General features: G+C 38.7%; 1 protein-coding gene across 1 annotated transcript; it reads left to right on the top strand.

The window, feature by feature from the left end:
* The first annotated feature begins 1,535 nt into the window (after positions 1 to 1,535).
* On the top strand, positions 1,536 to 2,177 carry LOC140184139 (uncharacterized). Its single transcript, XM_072234432.1, has one exon. It carries the CDS (start codon positions 1,536 to 1,538, stop codon positions 2,175 to 2,177), a length of 642 nt encoding a protein of 213 aa, XP_072090533.1.
* Positions 2,178 to 25,908: the final 23,731 nt, after the last annotated feature.

Raw genomic sequence — 25,908 nt, 5'->3', positions numbered from 1 at the left:
TTACTGATTTCTTAACCAAGACCAAAAGGGAAGGAAATTAAATCTACCGGAATAAGAATATCTTTAGATTGGGAATGATCAATAACATGAATAAAAAGAGCAATATTGAACTGAGATATTTAAATAAGAAAATCATAACATGAATGTAGCATAAGCCAAATAGGCAACATAACTAATACAAGCAAGCATTAATGTTATCTGAAAGTAAGAGATAACTGTCAAGCAAAAGAACATTGAACCTGGTAAAAGGATAATCCTTGAAGCAAATAAAATCCTAAAACTAAATCCTAATCCTAAAGAGAGAGGAGAGAGAACCTCTCTCAAAACTAAATCTAAATCATGGAAAGTGAATTATGAAAGCATGATCATGAATGGATGCATTTCCCCACTTTATAGCCTCTAATCTGTGTTCTCTGGGCCAAAAACTGGGTTAGAAACAGCCCAGAAGTCACTTCCAGTGCTTTCTGGTCCGTACAGATCGCGCCCAAGTGACGCGGAGGCGTCGCCCATGCGGCCGCGCGGGTTGAAGTTCGCAGATACGACGCGTCTGCGTGAATCACGCGTTCGCGTCGCCTAGCGTCAGGGAAACTACTGCATAATATATATCAAATCGAAGCCCCGGACGTTAGCTTTCTAATGCAACTGGAACCGCATCATTTAGATCTCTATAGTTAAAGTTATAGCCGTTTGAGTGTGAAGAGGTCAGGCTGGACAACTTAGCAGTTTCTCCAACTTATTGTATTCCTTCCATTTTTGCATTCTTCCTTTCCATCCTCTGAGCCATTCCTGCCCTATAATATCTGAAAACACTTAACACACATATCAAGGCATCTAATGGTAATAAGAGAGGATTAAACATAGGGAACTTAAGGCCAAAGAAGCATGTTTTCAATCAAAGCACATAATTAGGAAGGTAAATGTAAAACCATGCAAATAGTATGAATAAGGGGGTAAAGAGTTGATAAAATCCACTCAATTAAGTACAAGATAAACCATAAAATAGTGGTTTATCAAGGACCATTCTCTCAATCAATATAAAAAAGATACCCAACTTCTCTGAACGAAATCTAAGAAACGGCAGAAAAATATATCAACATGGAAGAAAACTCCCGACTTAGAGAACCTCCTCTTTGATCCAACCCACCCTACTATCCAAGCCGGGACAAAGAAAGGGAGACCAAAAAGAAAGAGCAAAGTACGGGAAAGTCTCGAAAGTACCACAACTACACTCCTCTAAGTGTTTCCCTAGTCGACGTCTACAGGGAGATATGCCACACGGAGAAGCTTCCGCCTCCCCGTCCGATTAAGCATAAGAAAGCCGGATGTCGGACTGAGTATTGTGAGTATCACAAGCTATATGGGCACTCCACTAATGAATACTATGATCTCAAGAACGTCATCGAAAAGCTTGCCAGGGAAGGCCGGCTTGATATATACTTGGCAGACAGGTCAGACGACCTAAGAAAGAGAAAAAAAGGGATGAAGAAGGAGGACGACCAGAACGCCCGTATCACACCCCTAAATGACATATACATATGATGAATGGTGGATTCGCGGGAGGAAGAATGTCAAAATCCTCACGAAAAGGGCACCTTAAAGAAGTATTTCAAGTCAGACAGGGAGATCGATCACCCGACTTACCCACCATTTCCTTCACTAAAGAGGATGCTCAGGGAATAATACCCGGGCACGATGACCCGGTGGTAATAACTATGATATTGAAAAATGTTAACCTACACTTAACTTTGGTAGATCAAGGCAGCTCTGTGGATATCCTGTTTAAACCCGCCTTTGATAAGCTCGGGTTAGAGGAAAATGATCTAAGGGTATACCCAGATAGCCTCTTTGGGTTGGGAGATATCCCGATCGGACCTCTAGGCTATATATCATTGTACACCACCTTCGGAAAGGGAGCCAGGTCAACGACACTAAGTATTGACTTCATTGTAGTCAACGAAAATTCAGCATACAATGCCCTAATAGGTCGGAAAACTTTGAACCGACTTGCAGCCGTCGTTTCCACCCCACACCTCTGCATGAAGTTTCCCACAACTGAAGGAGTTTCCACCATTAAAAGATATCAAAGGCTATCAAGAAAATGCTTTAATGAGAGCCTCAGTTTGAAAGGCAGCTCAAAAGGCAAAGAAGTCAATACAATCAAGTTAGGCAGAGTTTGAGTTTGAGAAGAATTACGACCCCAACCATAAGGCAAAACAGAAGAGATACAAATCGGAGACCATCTCAACAAAACAACAAGCATAAGGGCAAACCTGGAGGAAAGCCTAAAGAAAAAGCTTGTTGGATTGTTGAGAAAAACCTCTGATCTCTTTGTCTGGAAAGCGTCTAACATGCCAGGTATAGATCCCGACCTGATGTGCCATAAGCTTGCTATGTACCCAGGTTCCTGACCTGTTCAACAGAAGCGAAGAAAGCTCAGACCAAAGCGAACTCAAGTTGTAGAAGAACAAATACAGGACCTATTGGAGGCAGGGTTTATAAGGGAGGTTAAGTATCCGTTGTGGTTAGCCAACGTCGTACCGGTAAAGAAACAAAACAGAAAGTAGAGAATGTGTGTCGATTACACTAACCTCAACAAAGCCTACCCCAAGGACCCTTATCCACTCCCTAGCATTGATGCTCCGGTCGACTCCGCTTCGGTCTATGGATACTTGTCCTTTATGGATGCCTACTCGGGATACAATCAATTTTCAATGTACGAGCCGGATCAAGAAAAGACCCCATTCGTAACTCCAAGGGAAAACTATTACTACATAGTGATGCCTTTCGGATTAAAGAATGCAGGAGCTACATACCAGAGGCTGATGAATAAGTTGTTTTTCCCTCACATAGGAAAACTCATGGAGGTGTATGTGGATTACATGCTCATTAAGACCAAAGAGCACGGAACACTATTGTCAGACCTCTCAGAGGTCTTCTTTACTATAAGGGAGCATGAGATGGATTAGATCCCTCAAAATGCACCTTTGCGGTAGAAGCCGATAAGTTTTTAGGGTTCATACTGACTCAAAGACGCATAGAAACTATCCCCGACAAATGCCAAGGCATACTCAACATAAAGAGTCTGACCTGTATCAAAGAGGTCCAATAGTTAAATGGAAGGTTGGCAGCTCTATCCAGGTTTATGGCAGGGTCGGCCTTGAAATCCCTTCCGCTCTACGCTATTCTGAGGAAAGAGAAGCAATTTGAGTGGATCCCAGAATTCGACCAAGCTTTCCAAGACTTCAAAGAATTCTCGGGGCAACCACCCATACTTACCCAACCTAAGAAGGAAGAAGAACTTGTACTATATTTGTCAGGGAGAAGGGGCAGCAACCTATCTACTTCATCAGCAAAGCCTTATAATGGGCAGAGCTGAATTATCAAAAGATAGAGAAGTTTGCTTATGCCCTCGTTCTTACATCTCGAAGCTTACGACCTTTCTTCCATGCCCATACCATTAAAGTTTGTACAATCAACTGATTAAACACACCATACAAAAGACAGACTTAGCTTTGAGGATTCTGCAATGGGCGGTTGAGCTTTCCGAGTTCGACTTAAGATACGAAACTCGGACAGCCATCAAATCACAGTACCTCGCCGACTTCATCACTAAATACACTGAAAGTCCTTGGACCTCCACTATATGGAGTCTATACGTAGATGGGTCATCGAATAAATCTGGAAGCGGGGCTCGTGTTATTCTAGAAAACAACCAAAGAACTCGGATAGAGCTATCCTTAAGGTTTGAGTTCCCTGCTTCTAATAATCAGGCAGAATACGAAGCTCTACTTGCTGGCTTGAAGCTGGCTAAAGAAGTGGAGGCAGAAAAGGTTGCAGTGTTCAGCGATTCACAAGTAATAACTTCTCAAATTAATGACACCTACCGAACTAAAGACCCCACTATGAAGAAGTACTTGGATGAAACACAAGCACAACTGGCACACTTTCCTAAAAGTGAGGTCCGACATATTACTCGTGAAAATAATGCCCGAGCTGATGCACTATTAAAATTAGCTAACACCAAACCAGGGGGCAACAATAGAAGTCTCATCCAAGAGACTCTACATACACCATCCATATCCAAGAAAGAAGAAGTACTGACTTTACACAATCAACATTTAAAGTGGATGACTCCTATCATCAAATACCTCAAATTTGACATGCTTCCTAAGGATGAAAAGGAGGCCAAAAGGCTCATAAAAGAGGCACAAAACTATACACTAGTCCACAACATCCTTTACAAAAGAGGAATTTCAACACCTCTCTTAAAATTCGTCCCGACTTTCAGCACAGGGGAAGTCTTGGAGGATGTACATAATGGCATATGTGGAAACCACTTAGGAGCTCAGTCACTAGCCAAGAAAGTGATTCGAGCTGGATTTTAGTGGCTGACCTTACAAAAGGAGGCAGATGAGTTCATCAAAACGTGCCCGCCTTGCCAAAAACTTGCCAACTTCCATGTAGCACCTTCTGAGGAGCTCATCAGTGCCACCTCACCATGGCCATTTGCTAAATGGGGGCTGGATCTACTTGGACCATTCTCCCAAGCCTTAGGCCAAGTCAAGTACCTCATAGTAGGGGTTGACTATTTTACTAAGTGGATTGAGGCAGAACCTTTGACAACCATCACTGCTCAAAGAAGTCAAAAATTCCTATATAAGAACATAGTCACAAGGTTTGGGGTTCCCCACTCCATCACCACGGACAATAGAATTCAATTTACCGACTCAACTTTCAGAAATCTGGTGTCCGACTTGAAAATTAAACACCAGTTCATGTTCGTAGAGCACCCCCAGGCTAATGGACAAGTTGAGGCTGCCAACAAAGACATATTGGCGGGGTTAAAGAGCCGATTACAAGACGTGAAAGGAGCTTGGGCTGACAAGCTTCCTCAAGTCTTGTGGGCTTATCGGACCACTCTATATTCCACAATGGGAGAAACACCTTTCTGACTTGCATACGAAATGGAAGCAGTAATCCCCATTGAAGTAGCTGAAGAATCACCTAGAATTCTATTTTACAACGAAAGAGATAACATTCAGGCTCAATGAGAAGAGCTCTACCACCTACATGAAGTCCGAGAAAGAGCTCAGATTAATGAAGAAGTCATGAAGTAAAGGATGGCTCTAAGATACAACAAAAAGGTTATCAAGAGAATCTTCACCACCAACGACCTTGTCTTGATTAGGAATGACATCGGAATATAGAAGGCGGGTGAAGGAAAATTAGCTGCAAACTAGAAGGACCCTACAAGATAATAGAGGTCCTAGGTAAAGGTTCCTATAAGGTGTCCGACCTCTAAGGGCGTGAGCTCCTGATGATAGCCATAAACTTGATAGCTACGATTTAGGAAATTGCACGATCGGCAAAAATTCCTTCCGGCAAGTGCACCGGTTATCGTCAAGTAAAAACTCACAATAGAGTGAGGTCGAATCCCACAAGGATTGGTTGAGTGAGCAATTCGGATTAGAAGTGTGTTCTAGTTGAGCGGAATCAAGATTTAGATGAGAATTGCGGAATGTAAAATTGCATGAATTAAAGAGCGAGAAGTTAAAGTGCTGAAATTAAAAAGGGATGGGGGTGATTGCATGAATTGAAATTTGCAGAATGTAAATAGAAAGTGTAGATCAGAAATGGGGAATTCATTGGGTGTTAGGAGATATTGAGATCTCCGAATCAAAACATTTTTATCTCTTCCTCAACCAATGCATTCATTGAATTTTGCTTGGCAATCTTATATGATTGGATCCCAATCCCTTGGTTCACCAATTCTCTCTAAAAACAAACAAATTCCCAATCCCTTGGTTTAAATGTTCATAAGAAGAGATGATGCTCGATCACTGATTATACCACACAGTTTCATGAACCACAATTTGGTAGGATTACATGTCACAATATCCATCCAAACCCCAATCCAATTCATTGTGAGAAAGCTTCTCTAGCATGAATCCTCCATTCCTTTCCCAAGGCTCCGAAGGATTCCAATTATGGGTAGTTTCTTTCCCAAGACAACTACCCAATGGAATTAGATCGAGAAGCTTTCTAACAAAATTCAAGAGAAAAGATTGAAGAAGAAGATAAAAACTATTATTGATTCATTGAATTACAATAGAGCTCCCTAACCCAATGAAAGGGGTTTAGTGAGTCATAGCTCCGAATTCAAAACTAGAAAAATTGATGAAAAGTTCTCCCCTTCAATCCCCCTCCCCTTTTAAATGCAGAAACTAAGGCCTTTAAATAGGCTCCCTAAATTACAAAATGAAAATGAAATTAAAAGCAAATTACAATCAAATGAAAATAACTATTCTAGATGATTCTTGTGGCCTTGATTTGGTGTTGTTGATGGGCCTTGCTTGCTTGAAGGGTAGAGTGACATAATTGATCCAAAACATTGCTATGGCCTCTTGTTATTCACATATCCTTGGCAAGTTTCTTTTCTTTGTTTTTCTTTTTCTTTGAGCTTATTTGCTCCTTGTTGCTCAGTGTCATGTGTTGCACAAGCCTTTGGCATTTTATTTTTCTTATTAGTGCACTACACATATCCACTACAGGCATTTTAGTTCACATTTCTTCTTGAGACATTGGTGCCCAGCACCTCTTTGTGTGACTAAATGTTTTGTATTTAGGTTGCTCTTGATAATGGACTTTTGGTTGATAATCCCGGGTTAGTTAACCCAAGTTACCAAGTGTTGAAACACTCCTCAGAACCTATTCATCCAAGCATATCCTTAATACATAAACACCACAGGCATTTGTCTCAGAAGTTCAAACCATTGGTGCCTAGCTTATTTTCTCAATTTTTTTTTTGCTTTTTGGTTGCCCTTTTTCAGTGGCTTTTTCTTCTTCTTTTTCTTTCTTTTTCATGGCCAAAGACATTTATTCATCAAGATTCATAGACAGCATCCTAATTTCCACTAAAAGTGACAATTCTAACTTTATTTCTTAGTGACCTGACTATTCAATCAAACATGCATACCACCACTTAATCTTATTTGATTTCTTACCAAATGGAATTGAGTTACTTTTGTTCAAACATTTTTTTTTCGAACAGAACAAACAGGGCAAGCATACATTTAAGCAAGTGAAGTTTATCCAGACACATAGACTATCACTTATTTGGAAATTAAACAAACAGACAAACAAAAACTGCAATGACTCAAACTTAAAACAGGGGTGCATGCAAATTTTCAATATCAGCAATTCAAGGTACAAGCAATTAAGTGACAATACAACCTTTTAGCATCTTCTTTGTTGTTCATCATCCTTCCTAGCCTTGGTGTTCTCTTTGATGATGATGTATATTCCTTCCATGAGATTGATTGTCTTCCTGCAAAGCTATTAGAAGTTGCTTGTTCCCCAAGCACTTTGAGAATTGGTTAGCATGCATGTATGTTTGTAGGCCTCTGAACTTATATTGGTGTGTGAACACCAAACTTAGTTCCTTGCCATATGCAGCAATTTGGATCATATGCAGAAAACCTCATGTGCTTTTATTAAGAAAATAACTATGAACTAAAAATAGAAACTATGAACTAGAAATTAAACTATTGTTTAAGTAGTTTCCCTGATTGGTTGGAGCTAGTGACTAGTCATGCTGAGGTAGAAATGTGCTTTTAATGAAGTTTTTGGTGGAACACCAAACTTAGAATCTCACATTCACCCTTGAATTGTTTTGATGTGCAACACCAAACTTAGCTCCTTGCAATACAGATAAATCTACTTAACTCTTTTATTGAAATAACTAGAAAATAAAAACTACCTTTGGTTGGGTTGCCTCCCAACAAACGCTCGTTTACTGTCACTAGCTTGACATGCTGTTCCTGACTTTCTTCCTCTTCCTCCAGTTTGTTAAGAGGAATGACTTCAAGTGGATAAAGGAGCTAGTTAGTGCCCCTTGTTGTGAATGCCTCTTTCCAGCAAGCTTTCCCTTGTGATTGGCTTGAGTGAACTTGCTTGTTGGCTCAGGAGTTGGATTGTTCTTCGACCTTCTCTTCTTCATGGATATGGTCCTTTGTTTCTCGGTCACAATCCTCATTTTGGTGCTTGTTTCTACTGCCTTCACATCCTTGATCTCAGAACTTGGTTGTTGCTGGACAGTTGGAGTATCCTGTTCATCAAAAGTTTCCTGTATTTGTGGTTCAATGAACCCTTCCTCTTTGCAACTCTCTGTTTCATTGGAGTGTGATCTCCCTTGATTGACTTTCTCCCTTTCTTGTTCTTCTGATTCCTCCCTTGGGTTTGCCATGGTATCACTAGAAGAATTGTGGGTAGGGATTTGCTTTGATAGATATCCAATTTGTGCTTCTAGCTTTTGAATGGCAGCACCTTGATTTTGCAAGTTGGATATCACTTCTTCCTTAAAGCCTTTCAAATCGGCCACATCTCTGCCCATAGTTGCAAGCCTTCCTTCTATCCTGTTTAATTGATCTTGAAATTGTTGGTTCGGATTGGGTTGATGAGGTTGATTATCTTGGCTGTGATATGGTGGCTGGGAGTATGTGTTTTGTGTGGGCTGATAGGGTCTTTGGTTGGAGTTTTGGTAGTGGTATGATTCTTGTGTGTAGTGGAATGAGTCTTGTGGATAGTGAAATGAATTGTATGAATTTGAGAAGGAATTTTGTGCTGAGAAATGCTCAAGTGATGAAGAATTTGGATATGTAAAACTAGGAGGTGAGGTTGGATAATTAAGAGGTGATGGCTCTTGATGAATGGGGTGTGAATAAGTGAAATCTCTTTGATTTTGATCTTCCCAGCCACAACTTGAGTAGTGATTAAATTCACCAAAACATGGACCATTTTGTGGCTCTGGGAAGTACACCGTTTCCTTTTCCTGATACTCCCACCCACCATGAGCATAATAACATGAATCATTCTGTGGTGGTGGAGAGTTTCTCATGAATTTTGATTGACCAAAAGATGATGGATACTTCTTTCTTTTTTGCAATGTGCTCAGTCTCAAACAATACTCATCCAAAGATAGTGGAAATCCCATAGTGAGGCAATATCACAAACAGCTAGTGGTTAGTATGCTAACAAGTGAATAAGCAAAGAAAACAAATTAAAATTTGCAGATATTAGCAGTAATAAACTGAAACAAAAAACTATTAACAAAAGAAAAGAAAAAATGCTCAATCTAGTTAACTTCCAATTTGAGAATTGTCAATCGAAAACCAATCCCCGGCAACGGCGCCATAAACTTGATCTATTCCATAAACTTGATAGCTACGATTTAGGAAATTGCACGATCGGCAAAAATTCCTTCTGGCAAGTGCACCGGTTATCGTCAAGTAAAAACTCACAATAGAGTGAGGTCGAATCCCACAAGGATTGGTTGAGTGAGCAATTCGGATTAGAAGTGTGTTCTATTTGAGCGGAATCAAGATTTAGATGAGAATTGCGGAATGTAAAATTGCATGAATTAAAGAGCGAGAAGTTAAAGTGCTGAAATTAAAAAGGGATGGGGGTGATTGCATGAATTGAAATTTGCAGAATGTAAATAGAAAGTGTAGATCAGAAATGGGGAATTCATTGGGTGTTAGGAGATATTGAGATCTCCGAATCAAAACATTTTTATCTCTTCCTCAACCAATGCATTCATTGAATTTTGCTTGGCAATCTTATATGATTGGATCCCAATCCCTTGGTTCACCAATTCTCTCTAAAAACAAACAAATTCCCAATCCCTTGGTTTAAATGTTCATAAGAAGAGATGATGCTCGATCACTGATTATACCACACAGTTTCATGAACCACAATTTGGTAGGATTACATGTCACAATATCCATCCAAACCCCAATCCAATTCACTGTGAGAAAGCTTCTCTAGCATGAATCCTCCATTCCTTTCCCAAGGCTCCGAAGGATTCCAATTATGGGTAGTTTCTTTCCCAAGACAACTACCCAATGGAATTAGATCGAGAAGCTTTCTAACAAAATTCAAGAGAAAAGATTGAAGAAGAAGATAAAAACTATTATTGATTCATTGAATTACAATAGAGCTCCCTAACCCAATGAAAGGGGTTTAGTGAGTCATAGCTCCGAATTCAAAACTAGAAAAATTGATGAAAAGTTCCCCCCTTCAATCCCCCTCCCCTTTTAAATGCAGAAACTAAGGCCTTTAAATAGGCTCCCTAAATTACAAAATGAAAATGAAATTAAAAGCAAATTACAATCAAATGAAAATAACTATTCTAGATGATTCTTGTGGCCTTGATTTGGTGTTGTTGATGGGCCTTGCTTGCTTGAAGGGTAGAGTGACATAATTGATCCAAAAAGGATAATGATCCATTAAACTACACTCAAATGTTGCACCCCCCTTTCTTGAGTCGTCACTTTGTTCTCTTGTAAACCTTGCCAATTTGATGCCAAATATAGACTATTATACCTCGTTGGAAAGCTATGGATGTTAGCTTTCTAACGCAACTGGAAGCACCTCAATTGGAGTTCTACAACTCGAGTTATACTCCATGGAAGGTGAAGAGGTCAGCTGGCCTGATTGCATGTTGGTACTATGCTCTTCTATGCACATTACGGGGCTGTTTTCTCCCTCAATTTTTAGTATCCACCATGCATGCCATATATGCTTGGAAAGCTCTAGATGTCTTCTTTCCAATGCATTTTGAATCACCTCATTTGGAGTTTTGTAGCTCAAGTTATTTATGTTTGAAGAAGGCATGGTCAAGCTGTTCCATATAACACGTTTAAGCTCCAGTTTAACCTTAAACTGGAGCTTAAACGTGGAATGCTCCCTGGTGAGAAATAGGGTCGAACACGTTTAAGCTCCAGTTTAAGGTTAAACTGGAGCTTAAACGTGGAAATGCTTCCTGGTGCAATTCTCATTCTGGCGTTTAACTTCCAGTTTAAGGTTAAACTGGAGGTTAAACGCCAGTTTCAGCATTCCTCAGCTTTCATGATTTTGGCGTTTAAGCTCCAGTTTAAACTTAAACTGGAGCTTAAACTGGAGCTTAAACTCCACATTTGATATTCAAAGCTTCCTTTATTGATTTTGTTGCTTCCTTGCCTAGCCTCTTCTTCGCTGAAATCATCCAAACAACTGCATCAAAGCCTTGCTAAAATTCATGAGAATTCTTCCATTCATAGCATTCAAGGAATATAACTAAAAACTCATGGAATTTGCATCGAAATCTTCATGTTTGAATGATTTAAGACAAGCATGACTATTTGGCCCAAATGATTACTTAAGGCTCAAGAAAATGCATAAAACAACTAAAAATAAAAGAAAAAGGCTAGTGAAACTAGCCTATGATGCCTTGGCATCACAACACCAAACTTAATCCTTGCTTGTCCCCAAGCAAGTTCTGAATTATTGAGAAGAAAGAATGAAACAGAAAGTAAATTCATTAGCCATATCAGTAAGTAATTGACATTGATTAATGGGGTGTTCATGCAGAAAGTTGTTGCAGCATCACTTTATTGTTTCTTAGGTAAGAATGTCACTTTTTATGTTTCCACTAAAACATTGCTATGGCCTCTTGTTATTCACATATCCTTGGCAAGTTTCTTTTCTTTGTTTTTCTTTTTCTTTGAGCTTATTTGCTCCTTGTTGCTCAGTGTCATGTGTTGCACAAGCCTTTGGCATTTTCTTTTTCTTATTAGTGCACTACACATATCCACTACAGGCATTTTAGTTCACATTTCTTCTTGAGACATTGGTGCCCAGCACCTCTTTGTGTGACTAAATGTTTTGTATTTAGGTTGCTCTTGATAATGGACTTTTGGTTGATAATCCCGGGTTAGTTAACCCATGTTACCAAGTGTTGAAACACTCCTCAGAACCTATTCATCCAAGCATATCCTTAATACATAAACACCACAGGCATTTGTCTCAGAAGTTCAAACCATTGGTGCCTAGCTTATTTTCTCAATTTTGTTTTGCTTTTTGGTTGCCCTTTTTCAGTGGCTTTTTCTTCTTCTTTTTCTTTCTTTTTCATGGCCAAAGACATTTATTCATCAAGATCCATAGACAGCATCCTAATTTCCACTAAAAGTGACAATTCTAACTTTATTTCTTAGTGAGCTGACTATTCAATCAAACATGCATACCACCACTTAATCTTATTTGATTTCTTACCAAATGGAATTGAGTTACTTTTGTTCAAACATTTTTTTTCGAACAGAACAAACAGGGCAAGCATACATTTAAGCAAGTGAAGTTTATCCAGACACTTAGACTATCACTTATTTGGAAATTAAACAAACAGACAAACAAAAACTGCAATGACTCAAACTTAAAACAGGGGTGCATGCAAATTTTCAATATCAGCAATTCAAGGTACAAGCAATTAAGTGACAATACAACCTTTTAGCATCTTCTTTGTTGTTCATCATCCTTCCTAGCCTTGGTGTTCTCTTTGATGATGATGTATATTCCTTCCATGAGATTGATTGTCTTCTTGCAAAGCTATTAGAAGTTGCTTGTTCCCCAAGCACTCTGAGAATTGGTTAGCATGCATGTATGTTTGTAGGCCTCTGAACTTAGATTGGTGTGTGAACACCAAACTTAGTTCCTTGCCATATGCAGCAATTTGGATCATATGCAGAAAACCTCATGTGCTTTTATTAAGAAAATAACTATGAACTAAAAATAGAAACTATGAACTAGAAATTAAACTATTGTTTAAGTAGTTTCCCTGATTGGTTGGAGCTAGTGACTAGTCATGCTGAGGTAGAAATGTGCTTTTAATGAAGTTTTTGGTGGAACACCAAACTTAGAATCTCACATTCACCCTTGAATTGTTTTGATGTGCAACACCAAACTTAGCTCCTTGCAATATAGATAAATCTACTTAACTCTTTTATTGAAATAACTAGAAAATAAAAACTACCTTTGGTTGGGTTGCCTCCCAACAAACGCTCGTTTACTGTCATTAGCTTGACATGCTGTTCCTGACTTTCTTCCTCTTCCTCCAGTTTGTTAAGAGGAATGACTTCAAGTGGATAAAGGAGCTAGTTAGTGCCCCTTGTTGTGAATGCCTCTTTCCAGCAAGCTTTCCCTTGTGATTGGCTTGAGTGAACTTGCTTGTTGGCTCAGGAGTTGGATTGTTCTTCGACCTTCTCTTCTTCATGGATATGGTCCTTTGTTTCTCGGTCACAATCCTCATTTTGGTGCTTGTTTCTACTGCCTTCACATCCTTGATCTCAGAACTTGGTTGTTGTTGGACAGTTGGAGTATCCTGTTCATTAAAAGCTTCCTGTATTTGTGGTTCAATGAACCCTTCCTCTTTGCAACTCTCTGTTTCATTGGAGTGTGATCTCCCTTGATTGACTTTCTCCCTTTCTTGTTCTTCTGATTCCTCCCTTGGGTTTGCCATGGTATCACTAGAAGAATTGTGGGTAGGGATTTGCTTTGATAGATATCCAATTTGTGCTTCTAGCTTTTGAATGGCAGCACCTTGATTTTGCAAGTTGGATATCACTTCTTCCTTAAAGCCTTTCAAATCGGCCACATCTCTGCCCATAGTTGCAAGCATTCCTTCTATCCTGTTTAATTGATCTTGAAATTGTTGGTTCGGATTGGGTTGATGAGGTTGATTATCTTGGCTGTGATATGGTGGCTGGGAGTATGTGTTTTGTGTGGGCTGATAGGGTCTTTGGTTGGAGTTTTGGTAGTGGTATGATTCTTGTGTGTAGTGGAATGAGTCTTGTGGATAGTGAAATGAATTGTATGAATTTGAAAAGGAATTTTGTGCTGAGAAATGCTCAAGTGATGAAGAATTTGGATATGTAAAACTAGGAGGTGAGGTTGGATAATTAAGAGGTGATGGCTCTTGATGAATGGGGTGTGAATAAGTGAAATCTCTTTGATTTTGATCTTCCCAGCCACAACTTGAGTAGTGATCAAATTCACCAAAACATGGACCATTTTGTGGCTCTGGGAAGTACCCCGTTTCCTTTTCCTGATACTCCCACCCACCATGAGCATAATAACGTGAATCATTCTGTGGTGGTGGAGAGTTTCTCATGAATTTTGATTGACCAAAAGATGATGGATACTTCTTTCTTTTTTTGCAATGTGCTCAGTCTCAAACAATACTCATCCAAAGATAGTGGAAATCCCATAGTGAGGCAATATCACAAAAGCTAGTGGTTAGTATGCTAACAAGTGAATAAGCAAAGAAAACAAATTAAAATTTGCAGATATTAGCAGTAATAAACTGAAACAAAAAACTATTAACAAAAGAAAAGAAAAAATGCTCAATCTAGTTAACTTCCAATTTGAGAATTGTCAATCGAAAACCAATCCCCGGAAACGGCACCATAAACTTGATCTATGCCATAAACTTGATAGCTACGATTTAGGAAATTGCACGATCGGCAAAAATTCCTTCCGGCAAGTGCACCGGTTATCGTCAAGTAAAAACTCACAATAGAGTGAGGTCGAATCCCACAAGGATTGGTTGAGTGAGCAATTCGGATTAGAAGTGTGTTCTAGTTGAGCGGAATCAAGATTTAGATGAGAATTGCGGAATGTAAAATTGCATGAATTAAAGAGCGAGAAGTTAAAGTGCTGAAATTAAAAAGGGATGGGGGTGATTGCATGAATTGAAATTTGCAGAATGTAAATAGAAAGTGTAGATCAGAAATGGGGAATTCATTGGGTGTTAGGAGATATTGAGATCTCCGAATCAAAACATTTTTATCTCTTCCTCAACCAATGCATTCATTGAATTTTGCTTGGCAATCTTATATGATTGGATCCCAATCCCTTGGTTCACCAATTCTCTCTAAAAACAAACAAATTCCCAATCCCTTGGTTTAAATGTTCATAAGAAGAGATGATGCTCGATCACTGATTATACCACACAGTTTCATGAACCACAATTTGGTAGGATTACATGTCACAATATCCATCCAAACCCCAATCCAATTCACTGTGAGAAAGCTTCTCTAGCATGAATCCTCCATTCCTTTCCCAAGGCTCCGAAGGATTCCAATTATGGGTAGTTTCTTTCCCAAGACAACTACCCAATGGAATTAGATCGAGAAGCTTTCTAACAAAATTCAAGAGAAAAGATTGAAGAAGAAGATAAAAACTATTATTGATTCATTGAATTACAATAGAGCTCCCTAACCCAATGAAAGGGGTTTAGTGAGTCATAGCTCCGAATTCAAAACTAGAAAAATTGATGAAAAGTTCTCCCCTTCAATCCCCCTCCCTTTTAAATGCAGAAACTAAGGCCTTTAAATAGGCTCCCTAAATTACAAAATGAAAATGAAATTAAAAGCAAATTACAATCAAATGAAAATAACTATTCTAGATGATTCTTGTGGCCTTGATTTGGTGTTGTTGATGGGCCTTGCTTGCTTGAAGGGTAGAGTGACATAATTGATCCAAAAAGGATAATGATCCATTAAACTACACTCAAACGTTGCACCCCCCTTTCTTGAGTCGTCACTTTGTTCTCTTGTCAACCTTGCCAATTTGATGCCAAATATAAACTATTATATCTCGTTGGAAAGCTATGGATGTCAGCTTTCTAACGCAACTGGAAGCACCTCAATTGGAGTTCTACAACTCGAGTTATACTCCATGGAAGGTGTCAACCTTGCCAATTTGATGCCAAATATAAACTATTATATCTCGTTGGAAAGCTATGGATGTCAGCTTTCTAACGCAACTGGAAGCACCTCAATTGGAGTTCTACAACTCGAGTTATACTCCATGGAAGGTGAAGAGGTCAGCTGGCCTGATTGCATGTTGGTACTATGCTCTTCTATGCACATTACGGGGCTGTTTTCTCCCTCAATTTTTAGTATCCACCATGCATGCCATATATGCTTGGAAAGCTCTAGATGTCTTCTTTTCAATGCATTTTGAATCATCTCATTTGGAATTTTGTAGCTCAAGTTATTTATGTTTGAAGAAGGCATGGTCAAGCTGTTCCATATAACACGTTTAAGCTCCAGTTTAACCTTAAACTGGAGCTTAAACGTGGAATGCTCCCTAGTGAGAAATAGGGTCGTACACGTTTAAGCTCCAGTTTAAGGTTAAACTGGAGCTTAAACGTGGAAATGCTTCCTGGTGCAATTCTCATTCTGGCGTTTAACTTCCAGTTTAAGGTTAAACTGGAGGTTAAACGCCAGTTTCAGCATTCCTCAGCTTTCATGATTTTGGCGTTTAAGCTCCAGTTTAAGCTTAAACTGGAGCTTAAACTGGAGCTTAAACTCCACATTTGATATTCAAAGCTTCCTTTATTGATTTTGTTGCTTCCTTGCCTAGCCTCTTCTTCCCTGAAATCATCCAAACAACTGCATCAAAGCCTTGCTAAAATTCATGAGAATTCTTCCATTCATAGCATTCAAGGAATATAACTAAAAACTCATGGAATTTGCATCGAAATCTTCATGTTTGAATGATTTAAGACAAGCATGACTATTTGGCCCAAATGATTACTTAAGGCTCAAGAAAATGCATAAAACAACTAAAAATAAAAGAAAAAGGCTAGTGAAACTAGCCTATGATGCCTTGGCATCAGCTCCCGAGGTCTTGGCACGCTTGCAACCTAAAAATATACTTCAACTAAAATCCTTGTACCTAGATGCACTCTTTTTTCCAATAAAAAGGGTTTTTCAATGAGGCACCAGTACAAGGACTAGGGGCACCCAAGCCTTTAGTAAATAGCTCTGTAAAGGAATTTCTTAAACATTAATAAAAGATTCCTAGTCTATCTATTTTTAAAAAAAGTTTCCTATCTCAAACGCATTATCTTAAGCTCGACAAACCGCAAAAATCATTGACCGACCTAAAGTGGTCGGCAAGATAAAGCGACGAGGTACAAGTTAATGTAAGAAGTTATACAAACAACTCGTACAAAGCGATCTCAAAACAGGTCGGATTAAAAGTAGAGTTGTAAAAGTAACTTAGCGAAAGTCTGATTACTCAAAGTCGGTCACATTTAAGGAAATTAATAACAAAAAAAATCAAGAGTTATATACCTTACAAAAGCAAAGGTACCAACAATGATAAAAAATTTTAAACACAAGGTTTTGAACATTACTTAGAGAAAGTTGTAGAAAACAACTAAAAAGTAAAAGTGTTCATAAACTACCTACTATTACACATAAAAAGCCCACAGGTCGGGTTGACAGGCAACACGAAAAGAGTAGAAATCAAGGCTTTTCGTCCATAAGAGGGTTGAGAGCCTCTCTACTAGCAGCATCTTTTCCCTCGGCTGAAGGGGAGGGAGGAAGAATGGAAACTAGCACGGCCGAAATGATCCCTGGAGCCGATGAAAAAGTCCCCATGGTAGCTGCTTGAAGAGAGAACTTTTGCGTGGTCTAGAATTCAGAATAAATTCCAGTTGCAAGTATAGCTTCTAAACCAACAAAAGTCCTTTCTTACAAACGTTTTAGTTGTCACAAGTAACAAACCCCTAAATAAATTGATAACCGAAGTATTTAAACCTCGGGTCGTCTTCTCAAGGAATTGCAGGGAGGTATGTTCTTATTATTGGCTATAATTTTTGTAAATCGGGGGCTTTGAGAATGAGGTGCAGATATGATAAATGACAAGTAAACTAAATAAATGACTGTAAAATAAACTCTTGGCAAGGTATGAGAACTGGAAGTCCTATCCTAGTTATCCTTATCAATTGTGATGAGAATTAGATTTTTCTCCCACTTTGTTAACCTCTAACTATGAAGGTAAGTCAAGTGAATGAATTAATTCGAATCCTCAAGTCCCAGTCTTTCCTTGGGGAAAAGTTAGAGTTATTGGATCTTGAATTAATTCTTGAAGAATTCCAATTTTCAGTCAACAATGAGTTTGATAACTCAAGAGTCACCAATTAATCAACCAGAGCCAAAACGTAGAAAAATCTAAATTATTTATATCGTAAATAAGAGAAACAAATCATAGTTCTGAAAATACCTCAAATAATATTTATTAAGAAAATCATAACATGAATGTCATTAAGCCAAATTGGCAACATATATAATGAAAAATAAGAGAAGTCAAAATAAAGGAATATTAAACCTGTGATTGAAGAAGATGAATTCCTAATCCTAATCCTAATCCTAAGAGAGAGGAGAGAACCTCTCTCCCTAAAAACTACATCTAATCCTAAAATTATGAATTATCAGAGCATGATTATGAATGGATGCATTCCCCCACTTTATAGCCTCTAATCTGTATTCTCCAGGCCGAAATCTGGGTCAGAAACAACTCAAAAATCGCTGATTGTGAAATCTGGTCCGTACAGGTCGCAGCAAAGTGAGGCGGAGGTGTCATCCACGCGGCCGCGCGGATTGAGGTTCGCAGATGCAATGTGGACGCGTCATTCACACGTTCGCGTCACATAACTTCGGAGCAGCTATGACAAATTATATATCAAATCGAAGCCCCGGACGTTAGCTTTTCAACGCAACTAGAACCGCATTATTTGGACCTCTGTAGCTAATGTTATAGCCGTTTGAGTGCGAAGAGGTCAGGCTGGACAACTTAACAACTTCTTCAACTTCTTGTATTCCTTCCACTTTTGCATGCTTCCTTTCCATCCTCCAAGCCATTACTGCCCTATAATATCTGAAAACACTTAACACACATATCAAGGCATCTAATGGTAATAAGAGAGGATTAATAATAAGCAAATATAAGATCAAAGAAGCATGTTTTCAATCATAGCACAAAATCAGGAAGGAAAATATAAAACATGCGAATTGTATGAATACGTGAGTCAAGAGTTGATAAAAACTACTCAATTGAGCATAAGATAAACCATAAAATAGTGGTTTATCAACCTCCCCACACTTAAACAATAGCATGTCCTCATGCTAAGCTCAAGAGAAACTATAAAGAGATGAAGAGGAATGATAGAATGTATGAGATGCAACCTATGAATGCAACTAAATGCAAAATGTTTCTACCTACTTGGTTAAAAATAAATAAGTTCTCCAAGACAAACATAAATCAGATTTCACTAATTCAAATCATATAAAATAAAGACAAGTAAACTTGTAAGAAGATAGCTCATGAAAGCAGAGAACATAGAATTAAGCATTGAACCCTCACTGGTAGTGTATATGCGCTCAAATCTCTCAAGTGTCTAGGGTCAATCTCTCTACTCTTCTCTAACCATGCTTTCTAAAACTTTGTTCTTCATCTAACCAATCAACAAATATTTAGTATACTAATGCAAACATCATGAGGTCTTTTCAGGGTTGTAATGGGGCTGAGGTAAAGGTAGGGATATATATATAAGGCTAAGTGAGCTAATTAAGTGAATCCTTGATTAGTATAAGATCTCACCTAACATACATACTTTGTAAAGCAAAGCTTCTTTATCTATTCTCCCATATTTTTCCCACTTTTGATGTTACATGCTCATGCATTAGTTTTAATTTTGTCCCATGTGCATTGCTTTATTTTGCATTTGGGGAATTCTTTTGTATCCCCTTTATTCAAATATTGAATTATATTTTTTTTAATGCACATGGTAATTCAATTATTTTGATTTCACATGAGCATGCTTCCCAAAAATTTTATTTTGAATTATTTCATTCTTTTCAACTTCCCACCCTTTGTTTTTATCATCCATGTTCCCAATAGGTTTCCCACACTTAAACAATTACACAATTTTTATCTTAAGCTAACCAAGGATTCAACTTGGGATTTTAAATTTGTTTTTCTGCTTAAGGCTAGTGTTGTGGTTTATAGAATAAGAGGGAATTAAAGGCTCAAGGGGGCTAACAAGGGTGATGTAAAAGGTAGGCTAATTTTGGGATAAGTGAGCTAGAATCAAACAATGGCCTCAATCATATGCAAGCATGTAAATATATTAAATATTGGACATATAAAATGGAACAAAGCAAAGATTACAATTATAGAGAAGAAAACACACAAGAATAAAAATTTATGGTTAAATAATGTAACCATGTAAATAAGCTCAAAATCTCACAAGTTGTGTGTTATTTGGCTCAAAAAATATGTTCTAAATACAACTTCAAACAAATTTAACACAAAAATTTTCAATTTAAATTAGTGAAATTTTCAAAAATAGGATCTTAAAAAGAAACTTATTATTTTAACCAAGCAGTAGCTAAATGCATAAAATCAAACAAACATGCAATTAAACATGCAAATGCAATAATGAATAAACAAAGAAAATAAAACAATGGTGTTGAAAAGAAGAAAATAGCTAACCCATGGAGATCGGTATCGACCTCCCCACACTTAAAGATTGCACCGTCCTCGGTGCATGCTAAGATATACAAGTGGACGGGTTGCTTCAACTGGGGCTCTTTTTGTTCCTTTCCTTGCCGGTGATTTGGGAGTAACTTTCTCTTTACCCTTCTTGGTGGCCATCCTGAAAAAGGAAAAAGAAAATAACTTTTAGAGCTAAGGGTTAGAGCAAGGAAGAGAGCGGGAAAGGTGGTAATCAATGCACAATAAAGAAGAATGATGTTAACACATGCTCATGAGTACATGTGAAAAGTCATCAATGAAAAATAGCTAGTGCATATGATAACAAGTGAATGCAAGGTGTTTATTGGCATGCTGGCAAAGGCATGAGTAGCATAGATCAAGCATTCAATGTCCAAGTTAGATTACCAAGTCTTTCAAACTAACAACATGTTTGTAATAACAATTATATTTAATTAATAAAATATAAAAAGGGTTTTGTGAAAAGCAAGCATTTATAGTAGTAGATTAAAAGAAATCTTAAAAATAGTGCACAATGTCATACGAGCGTTTTCACAAACACATAGCAAGCATGGTAAATAAGCTATTTGAAAGTATTAAATTGAACATGCAAGCAACCCTTTAAAAAGTAATATATAATTGTCAAATAATCCACAAAAATATAGAAAAAAAACAATGACCCAAATAAAATTCCAACACCAATGAAAATAATGCAATGAATGAAAGTATGCAATTAAGTAAAAGAAAATGAAAGATAATAAGAATGAGAAGGGAAAGAAGGGAAGAAGAAGCAAGTAAGAAAGGAGGGAGGAAAAATTAGGATTGGGGAAGAAAAGATAAAATATTTTGGCATATTAGGTTAAGGTGTGCGACGCTGGCAACGCGGTCGCGTGGGTGACGCGGCCGCGTGGTGCGCAATAAGGTCAGGCGACGCGGACGCGTGGGTCACGCGATCGCGTCACTTGATTTGTGCTAGTGGCGCGAGTGCAGCCTCGCAATCGCACAACTCTCTGTATGAATTGCATTTTGCCAAAAATCTGGGTGACGCGGTCGCGTGGGTGACGTGATCCCGTGGATGGCCATATTTGAAAGACGACCACGTGGGGCATGCGTTTGCGTGGGAGGGCTTGGGCTTCAAGCACGAGTCCAGCCCAATTCCAGCACAACTTTTGGCCATGCACCTTTTTGACGTCGATTCTCATGGCACGCGGCCGCGTGGGTGACGCGGTCGCGTGGGAGGCCAAAGTTCCACATGACGCGGTCGCGTGGGGTCAAATTATGCTAATGGCGCGCCTCCAGCCACGCTCTCGCGTGACTCTCTGTTCAATTCTTATTCTACCCATCGTACTAGTGATGCGGATGCGTCAGCGACGCTGCAGCGTTGCGTGCGTGTTTTCTCTTTTTTTTCGTATGCAGAATGCAAAATGCAATGAATGTCATGCAAAAATTTCAGGTTCAATAAAAATTCAAAAACAGACTAAAATTAAAACTAAAAAGAGAACGATCATACTATGGTGGGTTGTCTCCCACCTAGCACTTTTAGTTAAAGTCCTTAAGTTGGACATTGGATGAGCTTCCTGCTATGGTGGCTTATGCTTGAATTCGTCCTGAAATCTCCACCAGTTCTTGCAATGCCAGTAGCCTTTGGGATCCCAAACTAGGCATGTAAAGCCCTTAAGAAGCTTCAAACAGATTCTTAGGCTCCCGGGGTGACAAATGTCAGAGCAGATTCCAGGAACCCAAATCATGCTTTTACACCCATTTGTGTCGGGATCTGTATCTTTCCAGCTTGGTGATAAGTAATTTAAATTCTCACTGCGGTGACCAAACAGCTTCCTATATCCATTCAGTTGAGCTTTACACCAACCTTTACGTTTAAATTTTGAGCACACAACCATGTTGAACCTTGCAGGATAAATCTTATCACTGACCATCTTCTTCTTACTCTTAATGCCATAGAGAGCTCTAAGTTGATCATCCGTCTCCAGTAGCCCATATTCAAGTGGAATTAGAAAGCTAAGGGATATGAATGTTACCCACTTAAATGTTGTGAAGGATGATGGCAACTTAGGGGGAGGTGTTTCTAATGAACGTGCAAGCTCCACTCCCTTGTGCTCTTCTTTGACAACTACCACCTCTTTGCAAGCTTCTTCAATATCAACCTCTTCCTCTTGGTAGCTTTCTTCTGATTCAATTTCCTCTTCATTGTTCACCAAGGGCTTGGGAGGTTGTGCTTTTTCTTCTTGAATCTCCATCTCTTGATCAACCTCTTTCAAGTCTTCAACCATAACATGCCTTGGGGGTTGTACACCCTCCTCAACAACAAATTCAAAATCCTTAGAAGAGGGTTCTGTAACTTGAGGTTCCCGTGGAGGTTCTGCATCTCCTAAATCTTCAACCACTTCTTCCTCTGTAACTGTTATGGCTTTCTCCACTTGTTCTAGTACAAAGTCATGCTCCTTATTGTCCACTGGAGTCTCTAGTGTCTCCTTCATGCTACGTTCTTCATTAGATTCTCCACATGAAGCCATGGGGGTTCCTTGAGTGTCCAAACATCCGGAAGGTAATTGACTTATTGCTTGCTCCAATTGATGAAGGGTTGCATGAAATTGATCTACTGTTTCCTTAAAATGATCCCTTGACTCTTGCTCCATTTCAATATCATAACTGGGATCATGTTGCTCTTGGATTGATGGATGTGGGTGCTCTTCCATGGATGGTGGTGATGGGATGGGTGGTGATGGAATGGGTGGATCATTATATGGTTGAAAAGGAAGTGCACTAGAGCTTGAGGATTGATTGTTGAAGGTATTCGGTAGTTCGATTTGGGTGACCAGAGCTTGTATAGTAGAGTTTAAATCGGCAAATACTTTCTCCATGGAGGTTTGGGGTGGATAGGAGGGTTCATTTTGATAATAATAAGGAGGTGGTGTATATTGAGGTGGTGGTTCTATGAATGGTTCATTTGGCTCATAAGGTGGTTGGTGTGGTGGATATGGATTAGGGTCATACGGAGGTGTTTGGTGGAAAGAAGCTTGTGAGTATGGTGGTTCAAAATTATATTGAGGATGAGGGGGTTCATAGGCATATGGTGGGTCTTGTTGGTAGTCAAAAGAGTGCTCACTATAGCCATTTCCTTGATATGCATCACAGAATGGTTGTTGATAGTCCATTGGAGGTGGTTGTTGCCATGAGGGTTGATCAAATCCTTGTGGCTCCTCCCATCTTTGATTGTTCCAACCTTGATGCTTGTTCTCATTGTAATTTCTTCTTCCTGCAACATAATTGTAACCAGACTCATAGCCAAAGGGGTGAGAGTTCATAGTAGTGAGAGAAAATAAAAACAAAAACTAACAAAAAGAAAATATTTTGAAAAAGAGATGATTTTAAAAAAAATTGAATTTTGAAAAATAAGATAAGATAAGATAAAAATTTTAAAATAAAAATCTGAATTTTTTTTAAATATTTACAATAACCAATAATAAGGCACACGTTTGCAATTCTCCGGCAACGGCGCCATTTTGAAGAGAGAACTTTTGCGTGGTCTAGAATTCAGAATAAATTCCTGTTGCAAGTATAGCTTCTAAACCAACAAAAGTCCTTTCTTACAAAGGTTTTGGTTGTCACAAGTAACAAACCCCTAAATAAATTGATAACCGAAGTATTTAAACCTCGAGTCATCTTCTCAAGGAATTGCAGGGAGGTATGTTCTTATTATTGGCTGTGAGTTTTGTAAATCGGGGGTTTTGAGAATGAGGAGCAGATATGATAAATGACAAGTAAACTAAATAAATGACTGTAAAATAAACTCTTGGCAAGGTATGAGAACTGGAAGTCATATCCTAGTTATCCTTATCAATTGTGATGAGAATTGTATTTTTCTCCCACTTTGTTAACCTCTAACTATGAAGGTAAGTCAAGTGAATGAATTAATTCGAATCCTCAAGTCCCAGTCTTTCCTTGGGGAAAAGTTAGAGTTATTGGATCTTGAATTAATTCTTGAAGAATTCCAATTTTCAGTCAACAATGAGTTTGATAACTCAAGAGTCACCAATTAATCAACCAGAGCCAAAAGGTAGAAAAATCTAAATTATTTATATCGTAAATAAGAGAAACAAATCATAGTTCTGAAAATACCTCAAATAATATTTATTAAGAAAATCATAACATGAATGTCATTAAGCCAAATTGGCAATATATATAATGAAAAATAAGAGAAGTCAAAATAAAGGAATATTAAACATGTGATTGAAGAAGATGAATTCCTAATCCTAATCCTAATCCTAAGAGAGAGGAGAGAACCTCTCTCCCTAAAAACTACATCTAATCCTAAAATTATGAATTATCAGAGCATGATTATGAATGGATGCATTCCCCCACTTTATAGTCTCTAATCTGTGTTCTCCGGGTCGAAAACTGGGTCAGAAACAGCTCAGAAATCACTGATTGTGAAATCTGGTCCGTACAGGTCGCGGCATAGTGACGCGGAGGCGTCATGCACGCGGCCGCGCAGATTGAGGTTCGCAGATGCAATGCGGACGCGTCATTCACACGTTCGCGTCACGTAACTTCGGAGCAGCTATGACAAATTATATATCAAATCGAAGCCCCGGACGTTAGCTTTCCAACGCAACTGGAACCGCATCGTTTCGATCTCTGTAGCTAAAGTTATAGCCATTTGAGTGCGAAGAGGTCAGGCTGGACAGCTTAACAACTTCTTCAACTTCTTGTATTCCTTCCACTCTTGCATGCTTCCTTTCCATCCTCCAAGCCATTACTGCCCTATAATATCTGAAAACACTTAACACAGATATCAAGGCATCTAATGATAATAAGAGATGATTAATAATAAGCAAATATAATATCAAAGAAGCATATTTTCAATCATAGCACAAAATCAGGAAGGAAAATGTAGAACATGCGAATTGTATGAATAAGTGAGTCAAGAGTTGATAAAAACCACTCAATTAAGCATAAGATAAATCATAAAATAGTGGTTTATCACTGCTTCAAGCTGAAATCCCGACATCTTTGGGTTCACGGGCACCTCTTCCTCATCATCAAAGTCAGGCACTGGAACTTTTTTCCCGTCCACCACAACATTGTTCACACTGAAAAGAGAAAGATCAATGTCAGGAGCTAGGACCGTGACCTGAGACTCCAAGTTGTTGAACATTTCATCCATCAGCAAAGCGGCCAATTCCCAAGACTCCTCAAGCTCCAACTTCAACTCCTTTACCTCCTTCTCCAATGCTAGCCTCTCACCAAACTCACGAGTATAATGATGAGTCCATATTTGACGATATATTTTATCTTGAATTGGATGGATTTCATCATATAAACTCACACTTATTCACTAAAATAGCATACTTTTGTGTTTGATCCCTAAATTGAACCTAAATGTGAAAACATGCATTTTTGTGCCTAAATTGAGCAATTTAATTCCACTTTTATTCCATTCGATGCCGTGATATATTTTGTTGAGTGATTTTAGGTCCTAGAGGCAAGAATGGTTTGGTAGAAGTGGAAGAAAGCAAGCAAAAAGGAAGAAAACATGAAGAAAACAAAGGAGAAAAGCATCTCAGCCTGTGCCCACGCACAGAATGCAAAATCAAGACCTGTGCGTCCGCACACCTTCTGTGCCCATGCACAGAGTTCAAAATCAGGACCTGTGCCCACGCACAGGCTGTGCCCATGCTCAGGGCAGAATGGAAATCAGGACCTGTGCGAACGCACAAGTCTGTGCCC

Source organism: Arachis hypogaea, chromosome 4 (genome assembly GCF_003086295.3).
Source record: "Arachis hypogaea cultivar Tifrunner chromosome 4, arahy.Tifrunner.gnm2.J5K5, whole genome shotgun sequence".
Taxonomy (NCBI): Eukaryota; Viridiplantae; Streptophyta; class Magnoliopsida; order Fabales; family Fabaceae; genus Arachis; species Arachis hypogaea.
This window is presented reverse-complemented; position numbering and strand designations above follow the sequence as displayed.